This window comes from Petromyzon marinus, unplaced genomic scaffold (genome assembly GCF_048934315.1).
Source record: "Petromyzon marinus isolate PM22_M1 ecotype Great Lakes invasive population unplaced genomic scaffold, UKy_Petmar_22M1.pri1.0 PM_G_Scaffold_50, whole genome shotgun sequence".
Taxonomy (NCBI): domain Eukaryota; kingdom Metazoa; phylum Chordata; class Hyperoartia; order Petromyzontiformes; family Petromyzontidae; genus Petromyzon; species Petromyzon marinus.
The window spans coordinates 120,110-132,040 of NW_027423003.1; the positions used below are offsets into that span (position 1 = coordinate 120,110).

The 11,931-nt window shown below is 46.1% G+C and overlaps 1 protein-coding gene across 7 annotated transcripts in view; it reads right to left on the bottom strand.

The window, feature by feature from the left end:
* Window positions 1–4,601, bottom strand: part of LOC116937193 (heterogeneous nuclear ribonucleoprotein L-like) — a 29,212-nt gene extending 24,611 nt beyond the window's left edge. For 2 of the 7 annotated variants that reach the window (XM_076062091.1, XM_076062097.1), the window contains exons 1-3: window positions 4,504–4,601; window positions 2,385–2,787; window positions 420–538 (exon numbers count right to left, since the gene is read on the bottom strand). In XM_076062091.1, the coding sequence (XP_075918206.1) occupies window positions 420–538; window positions 2,385–2,507 (242 nt within the window). In that variant the 5' untranslated portion in view covers window positions 2,508–2,787; window positions 4,504–4,601. Of the gene's footprint in view, window positions 1–419; window positions 539–2,384; window positions 2,788–4,503 lie in introns of those variants that run through there. The other 5 variants (XM_076062094.1, XM_076062095.1, XM_076062092.1 and 2 more) reach the window with 4 other exon arrangements.
* Between the last annotated feature and the right edge of the window lie 7,330 nt (window positions 4,602–11,931).

The window sequence follows — 11,931 nt, forward strand, 5'->3', positions numbered from 1 at the left end:
GTCGCCTTAAATAGGCAGAGAAGGCAAGGCTGAGAGACAATGGGACATATTAGCATGAGAAGGCAAGGCTGAGAGACAATGGGACATTTTAGCATGAGGTATGCATAGAGCAAAGTGGAGCACGGCAGCAAACATTCGGAAGCACCAAGACCGACACACAGGCAGAGACAGCACAGAGAAACAAATCCAAGCACAGACACAAAGGCAGATACACAAGCAGAGACAACACACAGACAACACAAGACAACACAAAGACAGACACAAAGATACAGACCTTATACCTCCCCGTAGAGGCGGTTTAAACTTGGTTCAAAGCTTTCGTGACTGCAGGAATTAATCTTTGGTGTTTTCGGTAAACAACAATAATAATAATACAGCTTCCTTCCCCATGCGGGCAACGGTCACCACCGACTGGTCACCTGACTAGGCCAAAGTGCCGCACGGCCTCCACGAGGTCCGACTCGAGGGCTGTGTCCAAGAGTCCCCGCACGTGAACCACAGCCGACGGTGGGGGCTTGTGTGGGTCCTCAAACGTGTCCTGTGCACGTCGGCAAGGAAGCAAACTCAACACGACTATTGTGCAAAGCTGTTGTTTCCTCCTATACCGAGAAGACAGTTTTCAGTTTCATTTATTTGGTATAGCCCTGTGAGCCATTCGGCTCTTGAATCGGGTGCAACCGCAACAAACAAAAACATGAACAAGAAAAACATCTTACAGTGATTATTTGACTGTGCAAACAGAAAATCCAGGAAAAAACAGCAAAATAATCCTTGAAATAGCACCGTACACCAACGCTGTGTGCAAAAATCCCAGTGGGATCCAAGTCTAACAACAACAACCACAAGACAACTTAGATTAAGGCCATCAGTCTAACTCCATACTACAACAAAACAAACATGGCCAAACCATAAAACTTTTTCAAAATCACCAAAATAAAGCCACGGCTAACATCGCCGGCAAGTGATATCGGAGCAGATGCAGACACTTGCATTAAAGGGGTTTTTAAATCTGCATCCGTTTGGCAAAAAATGTCCATAGCTCAGTGCCATCATTTCAGTAATTGCTAAGAACGTTCGCGAGTTTAAGTTTAAATCTAAACGGCCCTCGAGTTTCAAACTCTGGAACTCGCATCCCCCACCGCCAGGTGCGCTTTTGTAGACGCTGTAAAGTTTTATTATTCCGCAAAGTTTTTAATCACATTGGGGAGGGTCGAAGAGCTACCCCACGACGCCATCGCGTGGGACATTTAACACATCGGTATTTTAACTTAATTAGTATTTTAACTTTTGATTTAAAGCTTTCGTGACTGCAGGGATTAATATTCTTGGTTCTTCCGGTAAAGTCACCACGTAGAAGGGAAACAATAAAATAATAAAAATATAAAACAATACAATTCTCACGACGTTTTGACTGCAACACAAGAAGCAATCATCGTCAGGTGTGAAAACCACAGCAAGAAAATTTGAATAAAAGTGGCGTTTTTTTAACGTCAGCACCACGGAGAGCGATTTGAGAGTTTGTTCAGATGGACGAGTCCATCTATGTTCTGAAAAGAGGAGGGGGGAGACGAAAATAATGGATGCGGTCTGAAAGCCACCGTAAGCGTGAACAATTAAGACCCGAAATGGTTTATCAAATCCTTCCAATGATTGCTAAGCCAGAATCCATCTTCTCGGTTGAAATTGTCTCTGTGCTTGTATATGTGGATAGCCTCATGAACGAATCTCTCCTGGTAGGCAATGTTTTTATTCGTGGTCCGCCAGGAAGTGTCTGTGTCGTTGGCCTGACTGGATGTGCTTCACGTAATGTTGTTTCAGGTTTGTTGAATTCTCGTCTCTCATCTTTTGCTGTATTTACCTCCGTGATTTGTTCTTGACACCTGATGAAGATCGCTTGCGTTGTGATCGAAACGTCGTGATTGTTTTCTGTTTTAATATAATTTTATTGTATTTCTACATACGTGACTTTACCGAAAAAAACAATGAGTAATGTTTTTATTGTTTCATATTTTTTTATTATTTTAGTTCAGTGCAAAGAGAATACACACCCTTAGAAGAGAAAACGCCGTATAAAAAAATTACACTGGAAATAGCCCAAAGTGTTAACGAACACGAAATCCACGTTTACCAAAACGCGTTTTACTGAACGTAAGCAGAGCCTAGCGATGCTGTGGTCCGCGTGGTCCATCCCCAACACCAACAACGAGAAGCTCTTCGCAACGGCACTGGAATCTGCGAGTTACAAAGCTAAACAATCACGTTAAATAATATAAACACGGCTGGTGGTGGTGGTGGCACGTCGCCTGAGTGAAGCCTCTGGCCCAGGCCTCACAACGAGGCTCTGGGCGAGGAGTAAAATAAACATCTTCTCGTTATAAAAACACCTCGTCAAGTCGCTCGTCACTGACGCTCACCATCGCGCCCGCCTGGACGCGGTCGTTGCCTTCGCCATTGACTCCCAGGCGCTTGGCCGCGTGCCGGGCGGCGGAGGCGGCGGTGGTCAACATCGTCGTGATGGCGTGGAGCGCTGGAGGGAATCGATTCGCGATCCTGTCGCTAAAATCGACGACTGCGCGGATCGCCGAGCGTCAGCGGCAGCAGCGGGCGGCGGCGGCGGGGCGATTCCAACGCGTGACATCGATTCTCGGATCGATGTGTCCTCTGGCGATGTTCGCGCGGCTTGGTGTGACCCCACAGCCACTCGTCACGTGACGCCTCTCTCGGCCGACTGGGGCCGGCGACGGAGATTTGAAGCAGTCGTGGGCCTCCCCCTAGGTCGGACTCGGACTACAATTAAATTTGATTATATTTTTATAATATTAAATAAATAATAATAAAAATGATACATAAAAGTACTCAAATTTGATTATTGTAAAATCATTATAAATAAATAAAAATAACTTAAAAATAATCTAATTTGATTACTTTTAAATAAGAATAAATTAAAAAAAACAAATTTGATTATTTTTAAAATAAGCATAAATAAATAAAAATGTATAAACTAAAATAATGAAATGTAATTATTATTAAATAATAAACAAATATACATTATATGTTAAAATAATCAAATTGGATTATTAAATAATAATGAATAAATATGAAAATAATTGCCCAATTTCGATCACTTTTACATAATAAATAAAGGCAGAAATATTTAATTAATAATTTCGCCTTTCTTTATAACCTAATTTTAATATTTTAAAGTAATAATAAATAAAACTTACAAATAATCACATTTGATTATTTCAAATAATAAATATATAACATTTCGTTTAAAATTTAACTAAGCAAATTTGATTATATTTAAATAAGAATAAATAAATAAAAATAATCAAATTTGATTATTATATGAATTAAAAAAAGAGGGATTACATTGTCATCCTCTCAGCCGACAAGGTCAACGCCACTGTCATCATGGATAAAATAGAATATAACAACAAAATTCAAGAATTACTCAATGATGGTAGCTATACAAAAATAAAAAGAGATCCCACCAACAGCCTCGTCATACAAACCAAAATCATTTCTGATTCAACCACATTAATTGATCAAACCAAACAGTTATCTTTGAAACCTTCTGCTGCCAGGCCACCAAGATTATACGGCTTACCAAAAATACATCAAGTAGATACACCCCTTTGTCCCTTCGTCTCTACTACAGTGAGGGAAAAAAGTATTTGATCCCCTGCTGATTTTGTATGTTTGCCCACTGACTCAACACCGCACCATAGACTCAACACTGCCCATAGACTCAACACTGCACCATAGACTCAACACTGCACCATAGACTCAACACTGCACCATAGACTCAACACTGCACCATAGACTCAACACTGCTACCCATAGACTCAACACTGCACCATAGACTCAACACTGCACCATAGACTCAACACTGTACCATAGACTCAGCACTGCACCATAGACTCAACACCGCACCATAGACTCAACACTGCACCATAGACTCAGCACTGCACCATAGACTCAACACCGCACCATAGACTCAACACTGCCCACTGACTCAACACTGCACCATAGACTCAACACCGCACCATAGACTCAACACTGCCCACTGACTCAACACTGCACCATAGACTCAACACCGCACCATAGACTCAACACTGCCCACTGACTCAAAACTGCACCATAGACTCAACACTGCACCATAGACTCAACACTGCACCATAGACTCAACACTGCACCATAGACTCAGCACTGTCCCATAGACTCAACACTACCCATAGGGGGATCCCTGCCTAGGGGGTGTGAGGGGTCAAGGAGATCCCTGCCTAGGGGGTGTGAGGGGTCAGGGGGATCCCTGCCTAGGGGTGTGAGGGGTCAAGGGGATCCCTGCCTAGGAGTGTGAGGGGTCAAGGGGATCCCTGCCTAGGGGTGTGAGGGGTCAAGGGGATCCCTGCCTAGGGGTGTGAGGGGTCAAGGGGATCCCTACCTAGGGGGTGTGAGGGGTCAAGGGGATCCCTGCCTAGGGGGTGTGAGGGGTTTTACCGGCACGAAGTTTTCGCCGAGGCTTCGCGGTCCGCCCCTCTAGGCCGCTGTAACTTTATTGACACCACGTGGTGGCTGTAACTTTATTGACACCACGTGGTGGCTGTAAACTTTACTGACACCACGTGGTGGCTGTAACTTTAGTGACACCACGCGGTTCCTGTAACTTTATTGACACCACGTGGTGTCTGTAACTTTATTGACACCACGTGTGTCACTATGTGTGTCGCTGTGTCACTGTTTGTGTACACTGTGTGTGTGTACACTGTGTGTCACTGTGTGTGTGTACACTGTGTGTGTACACTGTGTGTGTGTACACTGTGTGTGTGTACTGTGTGTCACTGTGTGTCACTCTGTGTACACTGTGTGTGTGTACTCTGTGTCACTGTGTGTGTGTCGCTGTGTCACTGTGTGTGGGGAGCGATAGTGTAGCGGTTAGCGCGCTGCGCTATGAACCTGGCGACCTGGGTTCGATTCCCGCTCACGGCCAACACCAGTGACGATTTTCTGAACCGGTCCCGGGCTTCCCCTAGGTCGACTCAGCCTAAAATGAGTACCTGGTGCGGTGTGTAAACATTGCCACTAGGGAGACAAAGGCGGTCGGGCGTGGTGCTGGGGACCCACCCCCTCGTGTACCGTTCAGGCCTTCATAGGTGCTCGCTAACAGCACTTGCTCCTATAGTCTAAGGCTATATGGGGGATCTTTGTATCTTTGTTTTTGTCACTGTGTGTCGCTGTGTCACTGTTTGTGTACACTGTGTGTGTGTACACTGTGTTTGTGTACACTGTGTGTATACACTGTGTGTGTGTACACTGTGTGTGTACACTGTGTGTGTACACTGTGTATACACTGTGTGTGTACACTGTGTGTGTGTACACTGTGTGTGTACACTGTGTATACACTGTGTGTGTACACTGTGTGTGTGTGTACTGTGTGTACACTGTGTGTGTGTACACTGTGTGTGTGTGCACTGTGTGTGTACAGTGTATATACTGTGTGTGTGTACACTGTGTGTGTGTACACTGTGTGTATACACTGTGTGTACACTGTGTATAAACTGTGTGTGTACACTGTTTGTGTCCACATTGAACCGAACCCCCTGCAAGGCCATCCACTTAACGACGAGAGAAAATTCACACGAAATGTCCTTTTCAATGAAGTCTTCCACATGTAAATTGATACAAGCTTTTAATGAAGAAATAAAATCATCTAATTCAAAACACAACACAATTCAAAGATGTTTCATTTTAAAACTTCAAAACGGAGCATGGGGTATTTGCGTGAATGCGTCCTTCGTGTGCAAATGTTGTGACTTTCCTGGCCTGAAGGCCGTCAATGTGTTGGACCCTTATTGGTGCACAATGTCTCAACAACCGCAGTGGGGTTTGCTTCAAGTGATAGGTACGAACATCCAGACGTCAATCAGCAAGGAGCACTTCTAGTCCCAGTTAGACAAAATCCACGTCAACACGTAAGACAAAACTACAATTCGTGTTGTAGAGAATGTACCTCCTCCTATACGTGTAACTTTCAAGTGGTATGCCTTGTAACTGATGAATGATCCGAGCGTGCTACCTATTTCAAAGACAATGAGTTGCTCCAGAGGCAGACGCTTCGTGAAACACAAAAGTACCCTTTGACCTGTATCACAAGAACAACGGGTCTCACCCGAGTTCTCTGTACAGGTTACTTCCAAAACACACACACACTTTGTCCTAACATCACTTATTCAATGTGTGACCCTCAGACAAAATGTTACATGTACGCGCACAATCAGACAAGTATTAATTCTAAATTATTGACGGGCATATTAACATTGAATTACTGCAGCGAAATTGACTGCATCACGTTACATCGTATTAACAAGAAGTTATTTTACAAATACGCACCGTCTGCTTAACAGTGTATGTACAACGTACTATTGTTGCGTCATTCAAAACGAGTAGGCCGTTGCATGCTGGCGTCTGGGTCAAAATGTAGCAAATTCTAAACATTACGCTACAAATAATAAATCACGGCGTTTTGATGGCAACACAAGCAATCGTCATCAGGTGGGACAAGCACAGCAGCAATAAGAAGAAACTGCTGGAGTAGGCGCCTACTACTTCAGCAGTTCCTCTTGCTGTGGTTGTCCCACCTGATGACGATTGCTTGTGTTGTGATCTAAATGCCGTGATCTGTTTTGTTTCTACCCACGTGGTGACTTTACCGAAATAACTCAAGAGTGTGGATTCCTGCAGTTACGAAAGCTTCGAATCCAGATTGCCTACAAACTACACAACTGAGATGACGCATCAATCATTGCCCCCTACTGACAGGCTCTTGTCTACATGCAGGCTGGTGCAGGGCCACGACCTTGTGCCACACAGGGGCAGCTGCTACTTGGGGATGCTCTTCGAGTGTTTCAGACAAGGTACGACACGAAACTTTGAGTTGCTGAGGCGATAAAGCAAGCACCGTGTAAATGCAATTGTTATAACATAGTGAATGCTTGGGAGCTTATTGTCTCTCGCTCCTGGTTACAGATCTACCCAACCCATGGGCCCACAAAGTGTTCAACTTCACGTTCTTGTCATTAAAGGCCTGTGACAAAGGTGCATCTATTGGAGCGACATCGTCTCTGGCTTACACATCTACCGGGTCTCCACTTGACTTTGTATTGTCTCGGAGGAAGTCCACCCACACCTCCACTTCCACAAACTGCTGGGAGTTGCCTCGCTCTGCCTCACAGTCAGAATTCTCCTCCTGCTTCACGATGTGAAGGTCCCATTTTGGAGTTGAATCTTCACCTTCACATTTTACCTTCACGTCTTCGCTCTTCACCATCACTTCTTCTCTCTTCACCATCACCTCTTCATATTTCACTTCGATACCTTTAATCGTGTCCAAGCTGGGATTTTCTTCCGGTTCTTGTTTCATGAGGGATGGGCTCATGATGGCACTTTGACTTTCACAAGCTGATTTCAGACTCCACTCCTTGTGAATCTTCTGATGCTTCTGTGTTTTCTGGTGTACTTGAAGATGTTGTTGCTGTGAAAAAGTTATCCCGCACGGAGTGCACTTGAAGGGTTTCTCTCCCGTGTGTGTTCTTTGGTGTACTTGAAGATTTGATGAATCTGCAAACGCCTTCCCACACACAGTGCACTTGAAGGGTTTCTCTCCCGTGTGTGTTCTCTGGTGTTTTTTAACAATAGATGACTGTGCAAACGCCCTCTCACACACACTGCACTTGAAGGGTTTCTCTCCCGTGTGTGTTCTCTGGTGTGTTTTAACAACAGATGAACATGCAAACGCCTTCCCACACACAGTACATTTGAAGGGTTTCTCTCCTGTGTGAGTTCTCTCGTGCCGTGTCAAATTTCCAGTCCGATCCGTGCTGTATGCACACCGGTCGCATTGGAGCCTTGTAGTACCGAGCTGCTGTGCTGACTGCCTTTGCTCCATCAGACCAGCGTCAGCTGCAGACAGAAAAAAATAATATCCACACCATCTACACGACAGTATCGAGGCACAGAGGAATGCATATAGTCACACGTGACTTACATGTCTATACTTATTCATATATTCAGGATGTAGTAAAAACGTTTCCCAAATTCATCACAGGGCTGTTATGGCACACAATGAGAGGGCAAATGGTCATAAACATGCCTGGAAGTCCTCGTATCTTCAAAATTAATGTTCACCCAAAACTCCGAGCACACAATTTCGGCTGTCTGTCTACAAAAGGAATATTTATGAGAGCCAAATTCAGCTGACATAGCAAAGGGTGTTGAAAACAATACTATTTGCAGAGGTGTGAATCCAGGCTCAGATGTCCTTGAATGCTGGGGATGAACAGTTCTGACTTCAGCTGAATGTGTGTGCTGTGTTCACCTCCTGTTTCCATTCTTATAAAGAGTTCCAGAGGAAAACAAAAATAAACTATTGTTACGCTATAACCTCCGTGTTCAACAGAGTTAATAGACGTTACTGCAAACACAAACTGTACACTGTCACTGGGTAAACAGGCGGTGGCGTGTCTAGAATCACGCCTGGCCACCTTCATCTGCTTGGCATGAATGCTTCCTCACTCCACCATGTAATTAATCGAGGATCAATTAACATAACCGAGGCTAACTGGAGTTTGCGTGTCTCTCTCCGTGGTGAGATGTTAACTACCTCACCTGGTATACAGGAAGTCGTGGGTTCGATCCCGACACTGACGCCTGCTGTATATCTGGAGTTTGCGCGTCTTTGACCGATAGACATTGACACACGTATTCTTGGTTCTTTCAGTAAAGTTACGTAGATAGGAAATAACAATAACAGATAATAACAATAACAGATAATACAATTAAATTAAATAAAGACTACTTGTGTTGCAATCAAAACGTGGGTTTTTTTTGCTTTATTTACTATTTTTTATTGTTATTTTTATTTTATTTTCTATCTACGTGACTTTACCGAAAGAATCAAGAATATTAATTCCTGCAGTCACCAAAGTTTTAAGTCAAAACATTCACACACGTTGACAAAGCCTCACCTTGTGTTGTTGTGGGCAGGTCGCTTCTGATAACAAGAGCGGTATAGCAGCTCAAGCGGGCTTGGCCTGGTGAAAAAAATAAAAACTGCGTGAATATTTACAATAAAACAAAGTTACAAAGTGGCGAGCCGGGTGAAGACAAATTAAACTTAAGCGAGATAATTAAAGTGAATGCAATCAGGCGAGGGCAGGAGGCAAGGCCCCGCGTGGCTAGGCCCCGCGTTGTAAAGTTCCAACCTGGACATCGATTCCCATGCTCGCTGCTACTCAACTGACATCCCTACGAGAGAGAGAGAGGCTCTACCTTGATAAATAACAACAACAAAGACCACCACCTCAGATTTCAGTGCAAGCGTGGATCGGCAGCCTCCTGTTACCTCGCGACGTCACGTGGGTAACATGACGCCATTCCAGGGTAAGAGACACACCCCTGCCACGAGCGGCTCTGTAATTGAATAAGTTATGTTAATGAATCAGGGCTATATGTCGAGGGATGGGGCGTGGCTGCTGAACCCGACAGACACACCCCTCAGAATGTTTATAAAAAAATTAACCTCAGAATGTTATTTTTTTTACCTCAATGTAAAAAAGATTTGCTTTTACCTCAGAATATAAAAAAAATGTTTACCTCAATGTAGAAATTCTATTTTTTTACCTCACTCGCACTCTTGAATGCGTTTATTGCCGTTTAACATATTAAACTTTTGCACATTTTACCTCATCGTTTCCTGTCATCACTTTACGAGTTCACCGTGTGTGCACTGTGTGTGTGGGGAGCGTTGGTGCGGCAAAGCAAACCCCTCCAGTGAAGGTCCCCGGTGTGGCCTCTAACAGACTGTAGGGGCAAGTGTCTCTTAGCAGCTCGCAGCAGCTGCGACCACCGTCACGACAAAATTATCTTACATCCACGTCCACCCTCTGTGTATATTCACACGCACGTGGGAGACGCGCTAACCCATCCCTAGCGATCCGAGCGGTGCGTCTTAAGAGTGCGAGGATTATTCTCCTGGCCGCTCTAACGCCGTTCCCACTCGACGAGCGACCTGACGGAGCTGCTTTCACTTGGTGCAGGGCAGGCCGCTCGCGTGGATCAAGATTGGCACAGCAGCTCAGTGGGGGGCTCCCTTACACCCTGGTGGCAATACACTTAGTTTAGTTTTACTTAGGGTCTCTGTTAGTGTGGGTCTCTGTTAGTGTGGGTCTCTGTGAGTCTCTGTGAGTGTGGGTCTCTGTTAGTGTGGGTCTCTGTGAGTGTGGGTCTCTGTGAGTGTGGGTTTCTGTGGGTCTGTGTGGGTCTCTGTGGGTCTGTGTGGGTCTCTGTGAGTGTAGGTCTCTGTGAGTGTGGGTCTCTGTGAGTGTGGGTCTCTGTGAGTGTGGGTTTCTGTGGGTCTGTGTGGGTCTCTGGACCACTGGACGGGTTCCGCAGGATTGGAAGGATGCACTGGTGGTCCCCCTTTTTAAGAAGGGGGACCGCACAGACTGTAACAACTACAGGGGCATCTCACTCCTCATTGTGCCGGGAAAGGTCCTGGCAAGGATTATTCAGCATCGCCTTGCCAGGCACGCTGAGGAGAGGCTTGCGGAGCCCCAATGCGGTTTCAGGAAAGGGCGGTCCTGCACAGATGCCATATTTTTTGTCCGTCTGCTACAGCAGAGGTGTAGGGAATTCCAACAGGACCTACATCTCTGCTTTATTGACCTGGTCAAGGCCTATGATACCATCAGTAGGCCTGGGCTCTGGGTCGTTCTTCGTGCTTTTGGAGTACCTGACCCTCTGCTCACGATCATTAAGGACCTTCATGATGGTGAGCGGGCCCGGGTAAAACTACGTGGCCGGGAGTCAGAGCCATTCCCTGTACACCTTTGGGTGCGACAGGGATGTCCTCTGGCTCCCACATTATTTAACATCTATTTTGACCACGTAGTTCGTGAAGCCTTCAATAGCTGTACCGGGGGAATCTCCATATGGTACAGATATAATGGGAGGCTGATCGATGCCCGGGTGCGGTCAAGGGATGGCTCCCTATTGCTCAACCACGTTATGTATGCTGATGATTTGGTAATAGCTGCTCAGTCAGAGGAGGAGTTGGAGACGCTGCTGCTGAGACTGGAGCGTGCCACTAAGAGGTGGGGCCTTACCATCAGCCCCACCAAAACTAAGCACCTGCCTGGGTATTTTGTACCATCGGACACTCCACCCCCACAACTCCCAATCGGTGATGGGGCAGTTGTGGAGAGAGTGGAGAGTTTCCCATACCTGGGCAGTGTGCTTATGACTGGCTCCAGTTTAACAGCAGAGGTCTCACTCCGAATCAGTCGAGCGGCAATATCTTTTCATCGGTTGCGTAACGCTGTGTGGAAGCTACCTGGTCTGTCGCTCCGCACTAAGCTTCAGGTCTTCTCGGCCACGGTCATTCCCTCCATTCTCTACGCTTGCGAAACGTGGACCCCCCTAATGGAACATCTTCGCCGGTTGGAAACATTTAGGCTGGCCTGCCTACGATCCATCCTGGGTTTAACCAGACTGGATTGTGTGAGGAGCTCACAAATCCTTGAAAGATCTGGGCAGGGTCCCATCGGTGAGCTCCTCCGGCAGGCAAGGCTGCGATGGCTGGGTCATGTAGCCCGCATGCCCAGCCACCGCATGCCGAAACAGCTTTTGTTTGGCCGGATTGAGGGGGGTAAGCGGGCGCGGCACGGGCTAGAGAAGAGATGGAGTGATGTGGTACAGGAGGACGTGGAGCTGAGTGGACTTGCCGATGACTGGTACCAGCGGTGTCAAGATCGGCCTCTGTGGAGGAGGCTCGTGAAGGATGCTACTGGGCAGTTGGAGGCAGTCGCCCTCCAACAACAACGGAGGGCGGAGGAGCAACGCTCAGAGCAACGAGCGGAGCGCCGGGTGGCT